Source organism: Balaenoptera acutorostrata, chromosome 2, assembly GCF_949987535.1.
Source record: "Balaenoptera acutorostrata chromosome 2, mBalAcu1.1, whole genome shotgun sequence".
Lineage (NCBI taxonomy): Eukaryota > Metazoa > Chordata > Mammalia > Artiodactyla > Balaenopteridae > Balaenoptera > Balaenoptera acutorostrata.
In genome coordinates this window covers 180,627,150-180,650,068 of record NC_080065.1, presented here as the reverse complement: position 1 = coordinate 180,650,068, position 22,919 = coordinate 180,627,150, and the positions used below count along the sequence as shown (strand labels likewise).

Below are 22,919 nucleotides of genomic sequence, written 5' to 3'. Positions count from 1 at the left end.
CGTCGGAGGGGACCACCGGCCGAGGATGCTCCTGAAGGCGGGCGGGGAAGTGTGGTTTCCCACTGCGGCTCCGGCCCGCGGGAGGCTGAACCCAGGCCCACGGGGGCACCTGCACACCCTCCCTAAAGTAAGGCCCAGGGGCACCCCCGCCCGCCCGGGAGAGAGGGCGTGTGAGTGAGCGGACAGGGGGGACCGGGGCGTTAGGAATAAGCTCCCACACCTGGCCTGGCACCCGCACCGCCACCTTTAATTGATTCTCATTTCACTTTCTTCAGGCCCACCTGGCGCTCGCCGTCCCAGCCCGGCTCCCCGGCTCGCCTTCTGGATACAGGACTCCGGCCTGCGGGTGCCTGTTCCACTGCACCGAGTCTCCGGGTCTACCCACTCCGCGCACACACACCCGCCCCTCTGGGGGCTCGTGCCCCAGGCTGCTCTGCGCATCCTCTGGCCGAGCTCCCCACACCTGGCCTTGATCTGCTCAGTTAAAGACCTGGCCCCTCCCGGGCGATCGCTGCTCCGCGGGAAGGGCCGCCGTCAGGGTTCCGGCTCCCCGGTCCGTCAGGGGGCGGCGTAGGCCTGGCCGCCGGCCCCGACTGCCTGGTACGTGCTGAGGAGCGAGGAGATGGTGCCCAGGAGGCCCACCAGCCACGGGGGGAAGCGGCCGGCCCACAGGATGCCCGGAGGCAGCCAGTGCACCGCGTTGGCCAGGTCAGCCAGGTTGCTCAGGAGGGTCAGCGCCTCCGACCGGATCTGGGCCTCCACGGCCCTCCGCTTGCCCTGGGACAGCCGGCTGTGGGAGCAGAGGGGGGGGCGGTGCTCAGGGAAGGCCCGGGCGCCCCCCACCCACCCGCACGGGCAGGGCAAGGAGTGCTGGGGAGGGAGGAGGACTGGCCGGGCTGCGTCCAGGTCACACTCGCCAGAGGGAGCCCACGGCGGGAGCCAGAGTCTCAGGTCCACACCTCCGTCCTCCTGAACCCCTGGAGCTGGGCAAGGGGGGTGGGCAGCTTCTGGGCCTGTGCTGGGCGTGGCCCTACCCCGTGTTCTCTCCCAGGATGAGACAGTGACTGACCTTGGTCCTCAGCAAACGGACTCCATCTCCCATCATCCTCCCTGATGGGGGCACGGCCGTGAAGGCTCAGCCCTGGAGTCCTGGCTCTGCCACTTCCTGCCTAGGGGGCCTCCAGCTAGCCTCAGTTTCCCCATCTGTAAAAGTGCTACATCCACCCGGAGGCAGCAGCGAGGTCCCTCGGCGTGGCACACATCATGCCCCCCCAACCACGGGGCCTGCACAGGGCAGGGCTGATCGCTGGTGACTGAGCACCTCCCTGGCCTGGGGAGACCCTCTGGGGGACCCAGCCTGCAGGAAGAAGTCGGCCTGTCTGCTGGGCGAAACCCCGGACGTCGCACCTGGTGAAGGCTGCCAGGGGGCTCCTCAGCCTCTGTCTCAGCTTCAGGACCATCCACAGGGACCTGCGACACCACAGAGGACGGGGTTGGGGAAGCCGGGTGGGGTGCGCAGGGGCCTGAGGGGAGACTCCCCCACTGCCGCGGCGGCCACAGGTTCCCTGTAAAGTTTGCCAGCCTCGCCAGTGGGTGGCCCCGTCTGTCCCGCGCCCTTCTGGAGCCCCAGAGCAGCCGTGCCTCGGAAGCTCCTGGGGACTCAGCCCTAAGGCAGGCCCCCCACCTATTTGGGCTGCAGGTTCCGGAGCGTCCCGTGCTTCTGACCTGGCCAGTCAGGCTCCAGCCCAGCCCCTGTGAACCACTGGCCCCAGGACCACAGCTCAAAAGAACACAGTGCCACGTGCAGGGGTGATGGCCCAGCCGGGAAGCCACCCCTCTGTGGAAGAGGACACCGAGGCTGGCCCACAGCTGGCCTGGGAAAGCTGTTCCCCTCCCTGCGCCTTGGCTGGCTCACCAGGGAAATGGGGTCCAGATGGGCACCAGGCCTGTCCCCTCCCCACACATACACACACCCTGGACACTGGCCAGACCTGTGTGAGGTGAAACTAGATGACCTTCTGGGCCCCGAGGGCTGGCGCCTGCAGACTAAGGAGGCGGCCATCAGATGGGCATCCTCTAGTGCTCCCTGGGGACTCGGGGGGCCCTTGTGGTGTCCAATCAGGCTGCTCTGAGCGGCCCTTGCACCCTGCAGCCTGGGCTGTGGGGTGTGCAGGGACGTGAATGTGCCGAGTCCCATCAGTTGGAAGGCTGACCTCAGCCAGACTTCCTGACTCAGAGGTCCATCCAGGGCCTGATCACATCTTCCCAGCCACTGTGTACCCATCCAGGTGACATGTCCCCTGAGGGGAGGGGACAGAGGGCAGCACCTGCAGTGAGGTCAGCGGCTCTGCATCAGAGCCACCAGGGGGGGACTCAGGCAACATGATGCTTCCTGGGCCCCCAGACCTGAAGAATCAGAACCTCTGGGAGCCTGGGCCAGGCACCTACATTTCAGCAACCTCCCACGTGACTCTCCGGCACCCTGGGGTCTTAGGAACCCCTGGTCATGATGAGCACCCACTAAATGCTTCCCAAGCCCCACACCCTTGCTCACATCACATACAGAGAAATGAGGGGAAAACCAGAGGCTCTAAAAATGAATGAATGGAATAACAGGCAGAGCATATTCATCCTAAAAATGGGATTTTTAGGGCAGTGAAAATATTCTGTATGATACTTCACTGGTGGATACGTGTCATTATACGTTTGTCCAAACTCATGGAACGGGCAACACAGGGAGTGAACCCTGATGTAAACCATGGACGCGGGGTGATCATGCTGCACCAGCGTCGGTTCATCGACTGTAACAGATGTCGTGCTCTGGTGCCGTATGGACGGTAGGGGAGGCTGTGTGTGTGTACGGGGTACGCACATGGGAACTCTCTACTTCCGGCTCCGTTTTGCTGTGAACCTAAAACTGCCCCCAAGAAAAAGTCTATTAAAAAAAATTAAGGGAACCAAGGCAGCCCCTTAAGCAGGAACGGGAAGTCTCTTGGGGCCGGAGGTCACAAGGCAGCCTGAGGAGACGCTGCAGCCTCAGAGCAGCCAGAGCCCAGCCCAGGCAGCCCAATCACGCGGGGAAGGCCAATGCCCAGAGAGACGGGCCAGCTGCACGACAGCCACTGTGGCTGCGAGGGGAGCTTACATCAAAAAGGAGCCGCGGGCTTCCCTGGTGGCGCAGTGGTTAAGAATCCGCCTGCCAACGCAGGGGACACGGGTTCGATCCCTGGCCCGGGAAGATCCCACATGCCACAGAGCAACTAAGCCTGTGCACCACAACTACTGAGCCTGCGCTCTGGAGCCCGCGAGCCACAACTACTGAAGCCCGCGAGCCACAACTACTGAAGCCCGCGTGCCTAGAGCCCGTGCTCTGCAACAAGAGAAGCCACCGCAATGAGAGGCCCGCGCACTGCAACAAAGAGTAGCCCCCGCTCGCCGCAACTAGAGAAAGCCCACGTGCAGCAACAAAGACCCAACGCAGCCAAAAATAATAAATAAATAAAATTTAAAAAAATCAAGAAACAAAAAACAGATGGAGGACAGGGCCACGAGCCGAGGAATGCAGGCAGCCTCTAGAAGCTGGAAAAGGCCAGGAGACAGGTTCCCTCCTGGAGCCTCCAGAAAGGAAGTCAGCCCTGCCCACACCTTGATTTTAGCCCAGTGAGACCCATTTTGGACTTCCGACCTCCAGAACTGTTAAGATGACCAATGTGTGTTGCTTAAAGCCGCCGAGCTTGTGGAAATCTGTTTCAGCAGCAACAGGGGGCGGATACAGTGAGGTGGTGAGGAGGCAATGACCCCCGCGCCTCCAGCCTGTCTTCCCGTCCGCCTGGGGGTCTCGGGTGTTCCCTTGCGGCCCCCGGCGGGCGGCAGCGCTGCTCACCTAGCAATCCCCAGGAGCAGCGAGAGGCCCCAGAGGGCTGTGCTCAGCGTCCACCACGGCGCAGACTCCACGTGGAGGATTTTGGCGTCGGCAGCCCAGGCGACGTGCTCGCAGGGGTAGTAGAGCTGGTCAGCCAGGTTGCCCAGCACAGACACGCAGCGGACAAAGATGGCCTCCTCCTGCGGGACCGGGAGAGGTGGGGGAGATGGGCCTGGGATCAGACCTACCCACTGCCCATGTTAGGGGCCCGGGCCATGCCAGGTGGCAGTCACAGGGCAATGTCCAGGCCTGGCAGGCTGGCCTGTAGCTGGCACTGCAGAAGAAGAAAGGCCTGATTTCTCAGCAGTGTGGTCAACATTGCCCAGTGGAGTGGCGGGTCTCAACTCAGCCGCTCAGTGGAATCCCCCAGGGAGTTCCAAAAACACCACACCCAGCCCCCAGCCCCAGGGATTCTGCCTCACCAAGGCTGGGGTGGGCCCCAGCACCAGGAATTTTTTTTTAAGTCCCCGGGTGATTCCTGTGTAGGACAAGTTGGGACACCCTGCATCAGAGCCTTCCTAGTTCCTGTGCGTGGGTGTCTGGTACAGGACCCTGAGAGGGGAGCAGGGGACGCAGCCCCACAGAGAACCCTGAGCAGGCAGACCGGGGGGGCCAGGAGGGCTGCCACACACCCGGTGCCCACTTCCAGCAGGCACTACGCTGCAAGGCCTGGGTCACCTCCCCCAAAGCGGAAAGGGGTCACCACCCCTGCAAACAGGCAAACGGAGGCTCTTAGAGGAAGCTGCCAGCTGCCCCGTCTCATACAGGGGTGGGCCTCAGGCTGCTGAGTTGCAAATCCCATGCCCCCCAACCCTGAGTCTTGAACCCCTGCCTGCACCCAGCGAGGCAGGCCCAGTCCAGGCTGCCAGAGCCTCTACCCTGGGCTCCGCCCCTCAGGGTCCGGCCCCCTCAAGGTCTCCAAGCTGGTCGGGTCGCCAGCCAAGTCCTTCACTTCTCTACCTTTAACCTCGTCATCCTCACTGCCTGCCATACCCTCTGCCTCTTCTCTGTCTTCCCAGGAACCCCGCCCTCCCAGCCAAGGCCCCACCAATGCTCGCTGCCCGCCTCCTTCCTACTGGCCAGCTGTGATCCTGCCTCCCTCTGGGTTCTGAATCCCACTCCAGCTCCGCCATCCTGTCTGGGGCCTTCTGGGGTGTTCTGGCACACTTCACCCCTCCGTGAGGACGGGGCCTCCCACCCCCACCCCAACGTGCTCATTCCGCTGGTGTTTCCTGAGAAGCAGCAAGGTCCGGGCCCTATGCTGGGAAGGAGATTCTCACCGGGGCGGGAGGTGGGAGCCGGGGGGACCAACAAAAGAGGTTCTTGTTCTGGCCAAGGGACACAGGAGATGCAGGGAGCCCCCCACCCCTTGCCGGGGGACTCAGGGGAGTCCTCACAGAGGAGATGGGGGGGATGCACGGGAAGCTGAAGAGATGGGTGTCAAAGCAGGAGGAAAGTCCAGGGAAACACTTGAGATTGGGGATGATCAGGCCACAGGCACTGAGGCAGAATGGGGGAGCATCTGAGTAAGTGGGTCAGAGAGGAGACCCTTGGAGAGCAGTGAGGAGGGGCAGGGCAGCCCAGGAAGGGGGCATGACTCAGCCAGGCTGGCCCAGGGCAGCTTTTCAGCCCATCCCCTGGGGGGGGACAAGATCGATCGTACCACCACCCTGGCCGGATGAGGAACACTGCTCTAGACCCACTAGTGAAATGATGCGGTTCTGTTGTAACGGCAAGATGTAACTAATCTACATGTCCAACAGGAGATCAGTTAAATAAATCACCATCTGGCTATATATGTGTACTATGTGGCCATAACGAAGGAAGGAAGGAGCTTCTTTTGTTTTTTGTTTTTGTTTTTGGCTGCACCATGTGGCTTGCTAGGATCTCAGTTCCCCAACCAGGGATGGAACCTGGGCCCTCGGCAGTGAAAGCATGGAGTCCTAACCACTGGACTGCCAGGGAATTCCCGGAAGGAGTTTCTTTTGGATTGATATGGAATGACCTCCAAGTTGTACTGTTACGTGAAAAAAGCAAGTGGCAGAAGAGTGTAAATGGCTTGCAACTATTTATGTAAGCAATGTGTATTTGCCTGTGCAGGTGCAGGAGATCTCATAAAGGAAACACAAGAAGCTGACAACAGTGGCTGCCTCTGAAGAGGAAAATTGGCGGCCAGAGGGTCAGGAAGGAGAGAGACTTTTTAATTACGTAGTCTTTAGGGATGTGCAAACGTATGAGCTAATTTTTTAAATTAAAACTGAAATGAGAACATCTGATTGTCTCCAAAAGAAGTAAAATTGGGGACTTCCCTGGCGGTCCAGTGGTCAAGACTCCACACTTCCAATGCAGGGGGCGCAGGTTCCATCCCTGGTCAGGGAGCTAAGATCCCACATGCTGTGCAGTGTGGCCAAAAAAAAAAAAAAAAAGTAAAATTGAAAAAAATAATAAACTGCCCACATGATTGCCTTTATAAAGACCAGTCCATAAGACGCTGACTTCCCGGGGTCCACACCCCCTCCCTTCAGCCCAATGCGCCCTGTTACCTCTGCCCCCAGGCCGTACTGCTTAGTGTAGACAAACATGGCCACGTCATCAAAGAGTCGCAGGACGGTCCTGCAGTGGCTGAGTTGGGAGGACAGTGCCAGCAGGCGTGTCCCCACTTCTGACCTGGCAGGACATTGTTCCACCAGGACCCCGCCCACCAGCTGGCAGCAGTACCCCAGCGTTCGGATCTGTGGGAAACCAGAAGCAGTCAGCATGGCCCTGCTGCAGGACTGAGCTGGATCACCCCTGACCTGGCCGTGGACCCCATAAGATCAAGTGGAAGGACGAGTCTCAATCAACAAACTTCCAGTAAAAGCCAAAAGTTGAAAAGGGTACTTGTAGGTGGGATAAATGGAGACAAATGACATCACTGTCCAAAAGGCACTGGGAAACTAACAGAGTATTGGCTCATGTCACTGAATGGCACAGTCTTTGGAGACATATGTGATGGGGACAAGAAAAAGAAACCTCCATTTCCCACCTCCTGGATCCTCCTTTTCCCAGCAGGTAGGAGGGCTAGGTGGAAATGTATTGAATATATTTGCATCTACTTGGCTGTACCAAATTCTGTGGCTGGGCTGACTGGGAAGGTGACCAGGCCTCAACCCAGTGGACAAAAGGATAATTTGTTTTTATTACTTTAGTGAGAAGGAACCCAGTGGTGACTTGGGAATCAGTGGGTGATTTGGGGTATGGGGAACTGGGTCTGCATCACCACCCTTATATCTTTATTTCATCTGCTTTTCAGAAGTTGCTTTTTCCTGTTGTTGTATATATTATTTTTACTTGTAATTCCTTTTCAGCACCTTTGTAATGGCAAAAACGCTGCAATTTAAATGTCCAGCTCGGGGGCATTTGTTAAAACCTGAACACCCAATCATACGGGATTTGGTTGGAACCTGAATGCCCAGCTACTGGTACACTCCCTGGTACAACCTGAATGCCTACCTGTAAGAGACTGATTGGGACAAGCTCAGAGTCTGACCTCAGGGGCCTGGAAGGAACAATCTAAATACCCAACCAGAGGGGATGTGGTCAGACCCTAAACATCCAGCCATAGGGAAAGCCCTGCAAAATCTTAAATCCCCATATGAGATTGTTTGGGACAACTCAGGGACCAACTACAGTGGCCTAGTCCGATCCTACATGTCCAGACATGGATTTGTTTGGCATGGAAATGTCCAGCCAGGTTGAATTGGCCAGAACAACCTAAGTGCCCGACTACAGGGGATTTTTCAGGATCCAAATGTCCAGCCAGAGGGGACCCTGCAACATCCTAAATCCTCATACGATATTGTTTGGGACACACAACGCCCAGCTACAGTGATCCGGCCGGATCCCAATGTGCAAACGTGAGGATTTGGTTGGTCCTGTAAATGTCCAGTCACGATGGGGTGGCCGGAACAACCTACATGTCCACTACTCGGGGACAGGGCCTCTGCCCTGGGGGATCCTGAGTGACCCCGCTCCCTCTCTGGCCTCAGTGTCCGGGTCTCGGGGCTTTGGCCCGACTCCGAGACGTCTAGCCGCGCTCCACCCCAGCCTCACCAGGCGGTCGCGGCCCCTATAGGACTCCAGCGCCGACGCCAGACCGCTCAAGGCCACCATGGCGACTCCGCCGTGACGTCACCGCGACGTCAGCGCGCCGCGCCGGGGGGCGGGCCCGGCACCAGGCTGCGCGCTCCCAGGAACGTTCTGCGCAGGCGCGGCCGCGACTGTTTGTCGGGGACGTGACCCTTTGTCTGCTGCTGGGAGGGAGGAGTTTGCAGCCTTGGGCCAGCCACGTGTGCGCTCTCAGGGCCTGTGCCCCCAGGTGGACCCTCGGAGTTAGCGACCCGTGTTTTCAAAGGTAACCAACTGCCCCCCCACACACAAATATTCCAAGCAAAAGCACCAACCTGTTTGCCGTGGTCCAAGAAGGGAGTTCTCTAATTTTCCTGCGTCACCCTTTCTGCATTGTCTGCTTGTCTGTAGGGAGCATGGATGGCTGTTGTCATATCATGTAAGGCATTTTTAGAAAGTCGAGGAAACTTTGGGGAATTCCCTGGCGGTCCAGTGGTTAGGACGCTGTGCTTCCGTTGCAGGGGGCAAAGGTTCAGTCCCTGGGACTAAGGTCATGCAAGCATGAATGCATAAATAAATAAATAAATAAACTATTCCCCTTAAAAAAAAAAAGTCAAGGAAACGCATAGAACCGTTCTAGAAGAATAGACAAGAATCTGATAACTGGAATTGCACCAGAGAGAATAACTAGGTGGCTGGTATTGACTGAAATAAAAACGCACACCGTGAGAGCTTCGTGAGTTTCGGGGGGTTTTTGTTTGTTTTGTTTTTTAAATTTATTTATTTATTTGTTTTTGGCTGTGTTGGGTCTTCGTTTCTGTGCGAGGGCTTTCTCTAGTTGTGGCAAGCGGGGGCCACTCTTCTTCTCGGCGCGCGGGCCTCTCACTATCGCGGCCTCTCTTGTTGTGGAGCACAGGCTCCAGACGCGGAGGCTCAGTAGTTGTGGCTCACGGGCCCAGTCGCTCCGCGGCATGTGGGATCTTCCCAGACCAGGGCTCGAACCCGTGTCCCCTGCATTGGCAGGCAGACTCTCAACCACTGCGCCACCAGGGAAGCCCGAGTTTCGGTTTTATTGAGGGATTTACTGAGGACTGTAGCCCTAGAGACAGCCTCAGACAGCTCTGAGGGAAAGGTGGGGGGAAGGTCAGTATATGTGTGATTTTGGAGAACGGTATGTGTAATCACACATCTCAGGAGAAGTTTGCTTCTGGTCACAAGGAACAGATACCGCAGTTAATGATTTTAGTGCTTTCCTTAGTTTGGAAAGATGCAAGAATCCAGGCTCATAAAAGATCTGTCCTGAAAATATCTATCTGAAGTCCTGCCAGTTTTCCCCGAGCAGAGAGAGCCTCATTCCTGATCTTCCGCCCTGAACTCCTGTCAGGGTGTGATGAAGGTCAGTGACTGCAGTTGCCAATGACTCAGTCCTTGTAGAGCCAGACAGTGAGCAACGTTCTTTGGTTGTCACTGGGAAGAGATTAAAATGTTCACCTTTGTACTGTTTTGTAGCTTTTGAATTTTGCTCAGTCTGCATGGACTAGCCGGTCAAAAAAATCAGACATTTTCTCAAAAAGTTAGCATAGCCTGTTTCCTTTTTTTTTTTTCAATTGAGGTGAAATTCACATAACAAAAAGTTCACCATTTTAAGATATACAATTCAGTGACTTCCCTGGTGGCACCGTGGTTAAGACTCTGCACTCCCGGTGCTTCCCTGGTGGCGCAGTGGTTAAGAATCCGCCTGCCAATGCAGGGGACACGGGTTCGAGCCCTGGTCCGGGAAGATCCCACATGCTGCGGAGCAACTAAGCCCGTGCACCACAACTACTGAGCCTGCGCTCTAGAGCCCGCAAGCCGCAACTACTGAAGCCCGCGCGCCTAGAGCCCATGCTCCGCAGCAAGAGAAGCCACCGCGATGAGAAGCCTGTGCACCACAACAAAGAGTAGCCCCTGCTCTCAGCAACTAGAGAAAACCTGCGTGCAGCAGCAAAGACCCGATGCAGCCAAAAATTAAATAAATGAATAAATAAATAAATTTATTAAAAATAAAAAAAAAAGACTCCGCACTCCCAATGCAGGGGGCCCAGTTTCAATCCCTGGTCAGGGAACTAGATCCCACATGCATGCTGCAACTAAGAGTTCACATGCCACAACTAAGGAGCCTGCAAACCACAACTAAGGAGCCCGCCTGCTGCAACTAAGACCCGGAGCCACCAAATATAAATGAATAAATAAATATTAAAAAAAAAAAAGATGTACAATTCAGTGGCATTTAGTACACTCACGTGTTGTACAGACATCCCACCTTTAGAGTTTTAAAATGTTTTCATCACCCTCAAAGGAAACTCTGTCACTCTTTCGAGCACTCTATTCCTCCTCTCCCTAACCCCTAGCAATCACCATCTGCTTTCTGCGTCTATGGACTTACCTATTCTGGACATTTCATATAAATAGAATCATACCATATGTGAACATTTGTATCTGGCTTCTTTCACTGACCGTGTTTTCGAGGTTCATCCATGTTGTGCATGTCTCAGTACTTCATTCCTTTTGTGGCTGAATAATATTCCATGCTCTGGCTCTGTCACATTTTGTTTATCTGCTCATCGGTTGATGGACACTTGGGTTGTTTCTACCTTTTGACTCTTGTGAATAGTGCTGCTATGAACGTGGTGTACGTGTACTCATTCTAGTCCCTGCTTTCAATTCCTTTGGGCATATACCTAGGAGCAGAATTGCTGGATTATACGGTAACAGTGTTTGACTTTTTGAGAAACCACCAGACTCTTTTCCACAGTGGCTGCACCATTTTACATTCCCACCAGCAATGCACAAGGGTTCCAGTTTCTCCACATTCATGCCAACACTTGGACTCTTAATTTTAATAATACATTTTAACCCAGCATATCCAAAAATACTGTCATGCCAGCATGGGATCAGTCCGGACTAATGTACGTACGTTTTACCACCTACTCCCCCCACCTCCATCCTCTTCTCATAGTGCATCAGCTTTCTTCTTCCTCTTCTTAGTCAGCTGAGGAAATGCCTGTACATACTTGCCTCCTTTGAAAGATTGCATCTGCCCTCCTATTTTTCCTGAGGCTAAAATAATAAATAGAGGTCAGGGAAAGATAAGCTGGCTTACCAGTAAGGAGAGACAGACGACAACATCTACTAGCTGTGAAGTGGTATCTCACTGTGGTTTTGTTTTGCATGTCCCTAATCACTAATGATGTTGACTGATTTCCTTTAAAAAAAAAAATTTTCCTCTTGATTTCGACTCCTATTACTCTTCCAGCCTCATTCACTCCTATCCAACCACACTGCCCTCCTCCTGTTCCTTGAAGTTGCAGCCCATACCCGACTCAGGACCTCTGCATGTGCTGTTGGCTCTGCCTGGAAGGCTCTCCCTCCAGATACCCACATGGCTCCCTCCCTCACCTCCTCCTCACGTTTACTCAAATGTCATCCTCTCATGGGACCTCCCCTGCACACCCTCCTGGGCACTTCCTGCCCACATCTCTTGCTGTCTTATTTTTCTTCTTAGTTGGTAACACTACCTAACGTAACTGTCTATGTTGCTGCTTAACGTAGTCATCTAGTTATTTGTCTGGTTGTCTAGTTATTTGTCCCTCCTCAACAGAATGTGAACTCCACCAGGGCAGGGCTTTTGATCTGTCTTGGTCACAGCTAGATCCCCACAGCGTGGCACAAAATAGGTTCTCAATAAGCGGTGTTCCCTGTGGGGCTCAGTGCCCTGTCAAAAGCTCACCGTTTCTCTCCATCCACGCTATCCTGGGAGATCCTATCCACTCCCATGATTTCCCTAGCCACCTCTTTGCTGGCCTCTCCCCCATCTCTCTCCAATCCTGCCCTGTCTCCTGCTCCCACCTGCCCCCTGGACCATTCCCCTGCAAATCCTACAAGCCCCCTCACACTCAGCTACTCCCAGACTGACATCAGCAACATCTTGCTCTTCTGTACTCAGATCTCGAGGCTCCCCTGCCCATCACCCAGGCACAGACCTGGATATCACTCTCACGTCTTTACCTCAGTATGCCCCTCCCATGTCCCAAGAGCCACCAAAATATCCCTGGAATCCATCCACTTTTTCCCAGACCACAGCCTCCTCCATAGGCGGCCCCCATTGTCTCTCACCTGGACCCCAAGCCCCAGCCTCCTCCCGAGGGCCTGACTTCCCCACGACATCCAAGAGACTCTTTAATCCTCACATTCGACCACAGCCCTCCTTGCTTAAGACTTGGGTGCGGGGCTCTGTGTGCTCCCCAACCCCCTAACTGGGGACACTGCTCCATCAGCAGAAAAAATCCAGGGACTTCCCTGGCGGTCCAGTGGTTAGGACTCCACGCTTCCACTGCAGGGGGCCCGGGTTCGATCCCTGGTCGAGGAACTAAGATCCCGCAAGTCGCAAGGTACAGCCAAAAAAAATTAAAAACAAAAACTATATACACACACACACAAAAAGCAGAAAAAGTCCAAGCCAAGCCCAAGGCCCACAGAGGGAAGGGGGCCCTTGGGCTGTGGAGCTGCTCCATGAGTAACAGGATCCCTTCTCTTGAGCCTGTACTGTCCCCATGGACCTTGTAAAAACACAAGGCATTTCTCTTATGCCTACTGTGCACCAGGCTCCGTTCTAGGCACGAAGGAGACAGCGGTGAGTCTTGTGGGCAGGGCCCTGCCACCATCGGGTTAGGGCTGAGCTTGACCTTTAGGAAAGAGACAGGAACTGGCCTGGCATTCACATCTGGCCTCGTGGTTGCTAGGGCCTGGCCTGGTGATCACAGCTAGGCGCTGGTGTTCTCCTGCTGGACACAAATAATTTCACAGAACGCCCACATCGGACAAGGCCGCTCTGTGACCGTGGTGGAACAAGACAAAACAAGCCCACTCCATCACGGTGTCTGAACACAGACAAAACATGAACATTGTCCAAATCACAACAGCAACCAGACGTTTCCTGGCTAATCTAAATGACTTCTGTGTCTTTGCCAATCGCTGCTTTAATCTTACTTCATTCCTTAGACTTCGTGATCAAAATGATTGTTTCTCTGTAAGTGTGTTACCTCTCCCCCTTGCTTCCTGACAGCAGCCAGGATCTACACCCTCCTGGGTCCTCCTTTTCCCAGCAGGCAGGGAAAATGTATATTTGCATCAACCTGGCTGGGCCACAGCCCTCAGCAGAGCCCTGGGCTAGGGAGCAGGTGATGGGACCTCGACCCAGTGGACAAATCAACACTTTGCTTGAATTTAGTGAAAAGGAACCCACTGAGTACATAAGTCCTGGAGCTCAAATTCAAAGTACAGGGACGACAGACCAGAAGACTGTATTATAAACATTAAACCCGCCAAGAGACCAGATGTTAATTGTTGCAGACACTAGAAAAAAGTGATAGTTATGTGACACCACAGAGGTTTTGGCTAAGGCTACAATAGCAACCATGTTGCAATAGAAATGTATCAAAAATCGGTATGTTGTATACCTTAAACTCACACAGTGTTATGTCAACTATATGGAAAGGAAAGAAGAAAGAAAGAGAGAGAGGGAGAGAGGAAGGAAGGAAGGGAGGGAGGGAGGAAAGAAGGGAGCGGAGAGGGAGAGTGGGAGGGAGGGAGAGAAGGAGGGAGGAAGGAAGGGAAGATCCCATTCAGTAGGTGATTTAGGGCACCATGAACTGGGACAGGTTCACCACCCTTACAGTTTTATTTAATCTGTTTGTTAGTTTTTTTTTTAAGAAATTGCTTTTTCCTTTAAAAAATTTTTTGTATTGTGGTAAAATATACATAACACTGACCATTTTAAACATCTTTAAGTGTTCAGTGGCATTAAGTGCATTCACACTGTTGGGCAGCCATCCCCACCATCCACCTCCAGAACTCTCTCATCTTCCCAAACTGAAACTCTGTCCCCATTAAGCATCAACTTCCCATCTCCCCGCCCCCTCTTCCCTGTCCTGATGTTTTTATATATTATTTTTATTTGTCAGAACATCTCAAAAAAAGGAAGTCATATTTCCAACCGGTAAAAGCATCCAACACATAGTAAAGCCCCGCTTACTGAAACCTCCCAGGAAGCACCTAAGACAAGCCCAAGTCTGATAGGTCCATAGAGTATGCCCTCCCCGCTGCAACAAGTAACAAGCCCTATGTGTTCAAATACATGTGTGTTCCTGGCGGTCTTGGGGCTGGAGGTGGAGAGCACAGATGTCTCTAAGGCTACACTGGAGGTATATGAGCCCTGGAGTGGCATTAAGCGGTACAGTGACTCAGACGGTTTGGCCTATCCTGTGCAGAAGAGTGTTAGAAAGCAGACAAGGAGGAAAACCTGGGGAAATGGGGATAATGGACATCAGCAGCCTCTGACATCAAATCCTCCACACTGAAGTGGTTGCCATTCCCAGCCCCGTTTTCCAGATGATAAAACTGAGTCTTCGAGAAGTCACCGGCCAGGCTCCCTTGAGCTCTCAGGAGGCAAGATCCTCTGGCCTCGCTCCTGATTTTTCTCCCGTTACCCCCCCCCAGAGTTTCTGGGGGGCCATTGTGATAGCGTTGTCCCAGGCAGCTTATTGGGTCACAGTGGGCAGGGCTGGACCACGCTTGGATGCAGACTCAGATGGAACATCTGAGCATCCTCTGGGAGACTGGGGACAGAGGGAGTCTCAGGGGTCAGGCCCATGCCAAGCGCATCTTCTAAGACTCATTAGCCCCCATGCCCCCTCTCGAGGTAAATACACTCCCCTCATCCCTGATCAGGAAACAAAATGAAGCTCACAGGAGCCCAGTTACTTATTCCAAGGTGACCCGGCTAGTCACTTCAGTTGCCAGATTCTCCCACAGACTATCTGAAATCTTCTTGACCCTCAAGTATTTTATTTTAGGTGGTGAAATGATAGAAAAAAGAAAAAAAAAAAACACTGTGGTTTCGTTCAAACCTTTGATATGTGTTTTCTAAAGAGATTGACATGAGCAAATAGCTGTGGGCTGAAGTGATCCAGGAGGGCCTCCCGCAGGAGGTGAGGCTGAGCCAGGGGTGCTGGTGGCATCCAAGGGTCTGGTCTCTAAGGTGCAGAGAGGAGGGTGAGGGAGACACCTCAGCTCTGAGCAAAGACCAGAAAGTCGCAGTCGGCTAAGTGGGGTGCTGGGAGCCCGGAGCTAAATTTAGCCCAGAGAAATGAGTAGGAGGTGTGTAAACCTCAAACAGCTTGAGGACAGAAGGAATAGTCAGGACCTGGGACAACTGCAGAGGGCAGGAAAACCAGTGAGGGGGTGTGTGGCAGAGATGGGACAGCGGCCAGAGTTGGGCAGAGAGACGGAAGTGGGTTCCCAGACATGAAGGAGCGGAGAGCCATGGCCTTGACAACTGACTGAGAGTGAGGAGAGTGGGTTCCGGCAGCAAACTGTCAAATGCAGTGGTTAATTCTACAGCTCGTCCCGTTTCTCTGCACCAGCCTCAGGGCCTTTGCACCCGCTGTTTCTTCTGCCCAGAATGCTCTTACCTCCAGATACCCAAATGCCCCGCTGCCCCTCTTTCCAGGTCTTTGCTCAACTATCATCTCAGTGATGCCTTCCCTGACTATTTAAAACTACAACCCTTCCACCCGAAACCCCATCCTTCTACCCTGTGTGACTTTTTCCCCCACAGCACTTATCAGCTTGTAACTGACTCTGCAAGTTATGTGATTACATTTATACATGACTGTTTGTCCCCTCTGGGCCCCATTACCATCTCCACAAAGGCAAGGCTCTTGGTCTGTTAATGATGGACCCCCTCTGGGGCCTGGAACCGTGCCTGGCACACTATAAGTGCCATACGAGTGACGATTTATAGCTCTACTTTCCCTGGGGGCAGGCAGAGGTGCTACACCTGTTTCTTTTTTTTCTTTTTTCTTTTTTTGGCCGTGCCAACCGGCTTGCGAGATCTCAGTTCCCTGACCAGGGATTGAACCCGAGCCCCACAGTGAAAGCCCGGAGTCCTAACCACTAGGCCACCAGGGAATCCCCTACACCTGTTTATTATGATGTCCAGTGCCTGGCACAGAGAAAGGAGTAAAAGGCGGCAATGACCCTGCGGGCACCTGCTCAGTCCCTTCTCCGCGCCCTCACAGGTGGCGCTGCGTCCTGCGATGGCCGCGGGCGTGCCCAATGTCCTGGCTGGAATTCCTCAAGGCCTCGCACTTTGCGCTGGGTCCCGACCCGCGGCTGCACGTGGACGCCAGGCAGACTTTCCCGCCTACCGGAACGTTACCCGTGGGCCGCTGTGCCAGCCGCCGCCCCGCGCGTCCCTCTTCCAACAGGACGCGCGCTGGGCCGGCCAGGAGCTCCCGTCGGAGACGCACTGCGCGTATGCGCCCGCGTCGCCGCTGCTGTCGAGCGAGCGGGAGCGGGAACTGGCACGGGAGCGCACGCTCGCCATGCAGGCCAGCAAGCTGCACGCGCACGCGGACTCGCGCGCCCGCACCGGCCTCTCCACCGCGCGCGCCCACTTCGGCTGGCCGGCGCTGCCGGAGCGCGCCAGCGAGCAGATCCGCGGCGCGCGCCTCGTCTTCGACCGCGACTCGGTGCCATCCCGCGACCGAGCCAAGCTGCCCATCCCGCCCACCGCCCACCAGGAGTTCTTCCCGCTCCACGACATTTGCCCGAAGTCCCGCGAGCCTTCCTGCCACTTCGGTGAGCGCGCGCCCGGGCACCCTAGGCAATTTACCCAACACAATGGTTCTCATGGCGAGCGGGGATTCTGCGCCCACCCCAGCGGACATTTGGCAATGCCTGGGGATCGTATTTTGGTCTTCACGACTGGGCGTGGGGGTGGGGGGAGAAGGTGGTACCGTCAGGGAGCGGCTGGAGGCCAGGGATGCTGATGAACATCCTACCACGCACAGGAGAGCTTCCCGCAGTAAAGAATTATCCAGCCCCAAATGTCAGTAGTGCAGAGGCTGAGACACTGGAACCTCCTCGAGCCTCAGTTTCTGCATCCACACAATGGGCATGTCTCCCGAATCTCTCCAGGGTGCCGTGCGGTGGCCCGAAGTCATGAAAGCTGTTTTGGGGTCAGACAAATCTGCTAAGTGTTCCCCCCCACCACCACCCTAGCCCTGCGACCTTAGTAGTTGTGTGACTCTGAGCAAGTCGACCTCTCCCAGCCTCAGTTCACTCATCTGCAAAGTGGGTGCAACAACAGGGCCCCACTTTATAGTTACTGGTGAAGCCGAAAGAGCCCCGAGTGCAGAATACGCCTGTCAAATACTGAGCACTCAACAAAGGGTCGCTGTCATTCATATGATTTTCCAGTTCTGTGATACAGAGGACCTTCTGGTAGACATCACTGGTCAGAGACCCTCCAAGCTGGGTTCACGAATTGTCAGTTGGCTTTGACTCCACCTGGTTCTGAATTTCTATTATTTCTGGCAGGTTATTTGACCTCTCCGAGCTTCAAGGAGGCTTCAGGTTGGGGGGAATAATATCGGCCCCCCAAATGAGGTGCAAAGCACTTAACGTAGGTACTGGGCTCAAAACTTGGTAGCTATTCTTGTTGTCATTATTATTATTATTATTGGCCACACCATGCGGCTTGCGGGATCTCAGTTCCCCGACCAGGGATTGAACCCGGGTCACAGCAGTGAAAGCCCGGAATCCTAACCACTAGGCAACCAAGGAACGCCCTTGTTCTCATTATTTTTTATTATTTTTGGAGTGGGAACACAGGAGACAGGATAACAGCACCTCCTACCAGAGACAGTTCCAGGCCCTTCCAGGTCCACCTGCCTTGACGTGTAAGAGGGTAAATTGAGGCTGGGCTGGTGCTGCTGGCGGGGGGGGGGGGTGGCGGTGGGAGGAGCAGAGGTGCTGCTGGGGGGGTGGGGGTGGGAGGAGCAGAGGTGGGCGCTGGGTGGTCTTGCCCTTCCCACCCCTGTCCTCCCACAGGTCTCCTCCAGCACAGAACTGGGAGACTTCAAGATTGGCTATGGGCCCATGTGTGCAGAGCAGAAACAAGCCTACAGGCCCCAGGTTCTGCCCCCAGACAGGTGCGAAGGGACCATGGCCTACTACTAAGATGGGGCAAACGGCTCTCAATGACATGTGGGATGTGTCACCTGAGGCTCTAGGGCCAATGCTGTGCCTTTGAATTCTCCGTCACCCACAGGCAAGACCCACTATTATGCCACACTTCCCACGACTAGCACCCCACAGCTCGGCCGTTAGAAAGCCTGTCCCTCTCTCCTTTTTCCTGGGAGTTGAAAGGGACAAGATCAGATGGGTCCTCCTTCTCCCACCTCCTTATCTGCAGGTATGACAAGGCCCAGGCCTCAGCCCACATCCACTGCGTGAATATTCGACCTGGAGATGGCCTCTTCCACGACAGGACCACCAAGGGTGAACACTCCTATGCCCGGGAGCCAGGCGAGAGCCTGCTGCCTGCCCCGCCCCTCGCTCCCACAGCAGCCTCTCAGAGCTGCCCAGGACCTACTCTGCCACTGGCACAGCCTTTTGTTCTTCACCACGACCGGACTCCGGAGTCGCACATCCTGGAAGGAAATGGGTGCCCTGGTCCGGGCAGCCTCACCACCTCCACGCACTTCTTCCGCGGCCAGGTCAGCAGGAAGGGGATGAAGGCAGCAGGGCTCATCAGGGAAAAGGGCTTCCCAAGCAGAGTGAATAACAGCAAGTGCAAAGGCCCTGAGGTGGGAGGGAGCTTGACATGTGTGCGGGGATCTCCTGGATCTGTTTGCGTGACGTAGGGTGAGTCGCTTAACCACTCCAAACCTCAGTGGCTCTGCCTGTAAACTGAGATAACAGTACCAACTCCCAGCGCCATCACGTGGGACCCAGAGAGAGTGTGAGCCGTCCAAGGTCACACAGCGCCCACTTCTGCCCTCCGTCCTGGCCATGGGACATCTCTGACACCGGGAGCTTCCCAGATGCCATGTGGTCCTACAGCCGCTGCCCGCGACCAAGCCACCCAGCCGCCACGTGCCTCATGAGAAATTGCAGAGTCACATAACCCTAGGGGAGCCGTCGCTTCTTGGACAGTTCTTCCAGACCTCCATGGGCACAGACTATTTAGCCCCTGGGATGCAGAAGCCGCCGAAAGCGCTCAACCTCCACTTGCTGCAGAGCAACCCGCCCCAGGGCACAGGCGGTGAGCGCGGCCCCACCTCGGAAGCCCCGCCCTTGCCACACCTGTGGTCCCGCCCCTGGCCAATCCCGCCCCGCCCCCTGCCCGAGTCTGGCTCCGCCTCCTGAAGGGCTAGATCCCACCCCATGAGCCAAGATTACCAACTCTGACCCTGAACAACCCCACTCCCTCGTGATCGTGACTCCCAACGCCCCCCCCCCCACCCCGTCATGGCCCCACCGCTGCATGACTCCGCCCCTCTGGTATGGCCCCGCCCCTCTCCATATCCGCTCTCTCCTGACTCTTACCCCTCCTCTTCTGCGACACTCTGGCTCCGCCCCCTGACCAGCTAGCCTATTCTTTTTTTTTTTTTAAATTATTAGCACCTTTAATTATTATTTATTTTATTATTATTATTTTTTGGCTGTGTTGGGTCTTCGTTTCTGTGCGAGGGCTTCCTCTAGTTGCGGCAAGCGGGGGCCACTCTTCATTGCGGTGCGCGGGCCTCTCACTATCGTGGGCTCTCTTGTTGCGGAGCACAGGCTCCAGACGCGCAGGCTCAGTAATTATGGCTCACGGGCCTAGTTGCTCTGCGGCATGTGGAATCCTCCCAGACCAGGGCTGGAACCGGTGTCCCCTGCATTAGCAGGCAGATTCTCACCACTGCACCACCAGGGAAGCCCCAGCTAGCCTATTCTTCCTGCCCACCCCTCCCCCGCAGGCCCCGACCCTCGCTAGTCTACCCTTGCCCCGCCCCTGGCGTCCTCAGCCCTACCCTGGCTGCCCCATGCTCCCTGCCTCATAGTCCATCCTCCTCCCCTGACAGCTTCAGCGCTCGCCCAGGCGTCGCCCTTGAACCCTTACCCCATCCTTAGTCTCCCGTGTCCCTTCCCCCTGGGCCCTGCCTTTCCTCCCTCAGCCCCTCAGCTCAGCCACCCCTCCCAAATCTCCAGAAACAGATTTTTCAACCATGAACCAGAAGATGCTGAAGCCACACAGAACAGCTCCAGCCTCCATGACTGAGGAGATGCCACAGCGGGTGAGGGAGGGGGAAGGGGTATCTCTCTAACCAGGTAACCCCCGAAATCAGTGTAGAGTTATCTCAGGAAGATTATACCATCAACTCAGACTCAGAGTTAGTGTCAAGTCCGCTCAGGGTCACTCTAGGGTCACCCCAGGCTCGGGGTCATCTTAATGTCATCCCAGCCCCGGGTCATCTCTAGCTCAGCCCCAGGGTCATGTCAGGGTCATCTTCGTATCACCAGCCACAGTTATACTCCAAGCCAAGGGTTAGCTCAGAGTCACCTAGGGTCAGCCCAGCCCTGGGGTCATTCCAGGGGCCCACCTGCTCTCTCTCCAGCTTCTCATCCAGATCCTGGGTCAGCCCAACCTGGGGTTCCCTTTTGCCCACCTCCCCAGGACCCAATCATCAGCCAAACTGCGCTGAGCCGTTCCCCACTCATTGATGTTGCCAAGGTGGTGCGGGAACTACAGGGGGGCCAGGGTGGGCCAGCCATCCTCCAGGCTGCCCTGCGAGGCTCCCCACCCTGACTCCACAGTGCAAGTGTAGCCACTTGGAGCCCCCGCTGGGGAGACAGCGCTTCTTCTCAACCCTAAACAAGGATGAGTTTGCTTTCAAGTACCAGGGTCCAGCAGTGCTGAGATGGGACGACCTCCAGGAGAGTCACGTGCCCCTGGGCTCCCCTCGCCAGTGGGGCTGTGGGGCTGGGAAGGTGGACCCTCGGGCCCCCCAGACCCCTACCTAGCCACGCCGCAGCCAGCAATAAACACCACTTTGGCAACATCCCACCACTTTCCATCAATCAGCCACGAAAGAGGATAGGGTGCCTGTGGGCTTGGTGAGAGAATGTACAGGAGAGAATGACTCCATGGAGAAGCCCTGAACTTCTGCGGACCCTGGGTGTCATCCCACTCTGGGCAGGGAGGCCATCTCAGTTTGTGCAAAAGCTTGGTGGTCCGACGCTTGTAAGGTGTTCAGGTGATACCACAAGTTCTTTCTTTCTTTTTTTTTTTTTTTGGCTGTGCCACAGGGCTTGTGGAATCTTACTTCCTCAACCAGGGATTGAACCCAGGTCCACGTCAGTGAAAGCGCCGAGTCTTAACCACTGGGCTGCCAGGGAATTCGCGCTGCCAAAAGTTCTGAATGGTGTGGGAGGATGGAGTTGCAGTGTTGAACGGAGGCAGTGTGGCGAGAGGTTGAGAATGTAGGCTCCTGGGGCTGAATGGACAGAGTGCAAATCCTGACTCCTCCATGTCCTGGAAAGTAGTCTCGGGCAAGTCATTTGACCCTCTGAGCCTCTATTTGCTCATCTGTAAAATGGAGATAAATAATAGCTCTCTCTCATTAGATTGTTATAAATGAGAAATGTACACACTGGTTAGTGTGCGTGGCTGGGGGTCAAGAAGGGAGAGCTTCCTTTCCAAGGATGAAGGTAAGGAGGGTGTAGGATGGAGCTCAATCATTGAGAGACTGGGTGAGGCTCAGAGGGGGCATGAAAGGGTGGACATGCTGAGAATGGCCCAGCAATGTCCCCTATTGTGAGCAGAGGCTGGAAGCTGAATGGTTGGTGCACCGGCTAGCTGGGCAGCTGGCCCCCAGATCACAGCTGGGTCCAGGGGCAAATCAACAAAAGTCATCAGGATATGATCAGGCCCAAGGGGATATGTGTTCAGCCAGAGACAGAATGAAAAGGGTGGAAAGGAGGAGTATGGGGTGGAGTCTTGAAGCTAGTAAGTATGTCAAGGACATCAAGTATGTCAAGGACTAGTACCTTGGACAGCACCCCACCTTGAAAGTCTTGGGGTCTGATGAGATCAGCACCAAGAAGCCAGATCTGTCTGGAAGGATAAGATGGGCCTTGGTGGCCGTGCCTGGGCCCTGCCTCTGCAGGCTGTTGAGAATCTGGTTTCAGGGAATGAACACGGCTCCCTGACCCTGTACACAGACTTTTAAAGACCAAGGCCCCCAATCCAATGGGCCACTAAGAGCCAACCTCAAGCCTGTCCAGGAGCCCTTTCCCCATGGGCAGCAATTCTGTGAGACCAGCTTGTCATTTCCACAGGAAGGCGAGGAGTCCAGTTTTGGGTCCCACGGGGACAAGATGGACCTTTTGGCTGCAGACATGGTATCCATGTTGATCATGAGAGGATCTGCTAGATGCAGAACACCTCTTCTGCTTGCTTCCACTAATGATGTAGATGACACTCGTCTGAATTACCTCATGATAAAACAAGCTTTCTCAATCTCGGCACTATTGACATTCTGGATAGGATCATTCTTTGCGGTTGGAGGCTGTCTTGTGCATTGTAGGATCATCATCCCTGACCTCTATCCGCTACATGCCAGTAGCACATTCCTTCTCCCCCGCCCAGTTGTGACAACCAAAATTGTCTCCAGACATTGCCAAATGTCCCTTGGGGGGAAAAGTTGCCCCTGGTTGAGAACCACTGCAATAAACCCATCCTACAATGATTCCTAGGATAAAATTAGGCTCTCCTAGTAAAGCTGGTCTGTTTGTTGACCAGACTACATGTACAAAAAGCTTTTCCTTTTTGCCTTGCCTGCCAGGAAGCTCAGAAAGCTTGCTTTGATTCCATGTAGCTCCAGTTGCAGGATTATGTGTACTCCTGCCTGGTTCTAGGAATGGTTTAAACAACCGAGACATCAGATGAGAAATAATGGGTAGGAATTACAAGGAAGCAGATTTCAGCACAACTTGAAGCATTTTCTAACAATGGAAC

The 22,919-nt window shown here is 54.9% G+C and overlaps 2 protein-coding genes across 3 annotated transcripts; one reads left to right on the top strand and one right to left on the bottom strand.

The window, feature by feature from the left end:
* Window positions 1-154: 154 nt before the first annotated feature.
* Window positions 155-8,456, bottom strand: PEX11G (peroxisomal biogenesis factor 11 gamma). 2 transcript variants are annotated; one of them, XM_057540492.1, is made up of 5 exons: window positions 8,365-8,456; window positions 6,466-6,654; window positions 3,884-4,062; window positions 1,408-1,470; window positions 155-790 (listed from the first exon to the last, which is right to left on the bottom strand). In XM_057540492.1, the coding sequence occupies exons 2-5, from the start codon at window positions 6,502-6,504 to the stop codon at window positions 559-561; spliced, it is 513 nt and encodes a 170-aa protein (XP_057396475.1). In that variant the 5' UTR covers window positions 6,505-6,654; window positions 8,365-8,456; the 3' UTR covers window positions 155-558. The 2 variants fall into 2 exon arrangements, with proteins under 2 accessions (XP_057396475.1, XP_007169136.1); XM_007169074.2 differs by lacking the exon at window positions 8,365-8,456 and adding an exon at window positions 8,015-8,086 and having other exon boundaries at window positions 157-790.
* SAXO5 (stabilizer of axonemal microtubules 5) lies at window positions 8,081-20,923 on the top strand. The gene is given in 11 exon segments (XM_028163232.2): window positions 8,081-8,315; window positions 16,150-16,268; window positions 16,271-16,715; window positions 17,135-17,150; window positions 17,736-17,822; window positions 17,966-18,066; window positions 18,330-18,442; window positions 18,524-18,633; window positions 18,980-19,181; window positions 20,111-20,196; window positions 20,717-20,923. Coding segments are annotated over 10 exon segments (1,449 nt in total). The 5' UTR covers window positions 8,081-8,315; window positions 16,150-16,186.
* The last annotated feature ends 1,996 nt before the right edge of the window (window positions 20,924-22,919 follow it).

What these genes read in the sequence shown, in the direction of transcription:
- PEX11G (XM_007169074.2), bottom strand. Translation starts at nt 8,074, where the DNA reads ATGGTGGCCTTGAGCGGTCTGGCGTCGGCGCTGGAGTCCTATAGGGGC. An exon ending in ATAGGGGCCGCGACCGCCTG is followed by an intron (nt 6,655 to 8,014) that starts GTGAGGCTGGGG and finishes GGTTTCCCACAG; the next exon opens with ATCCGAACGCTGGGGTACTG. An exon ending in CCCCTGGCAGCCTTCACCAG is followed by an intron (nt 791 to 1,407) that starts GTGCGACGTCCG and finishes CTGCTCCCACAG; the next exon opens with CCGGCTGTCCCAGGGCAAGC.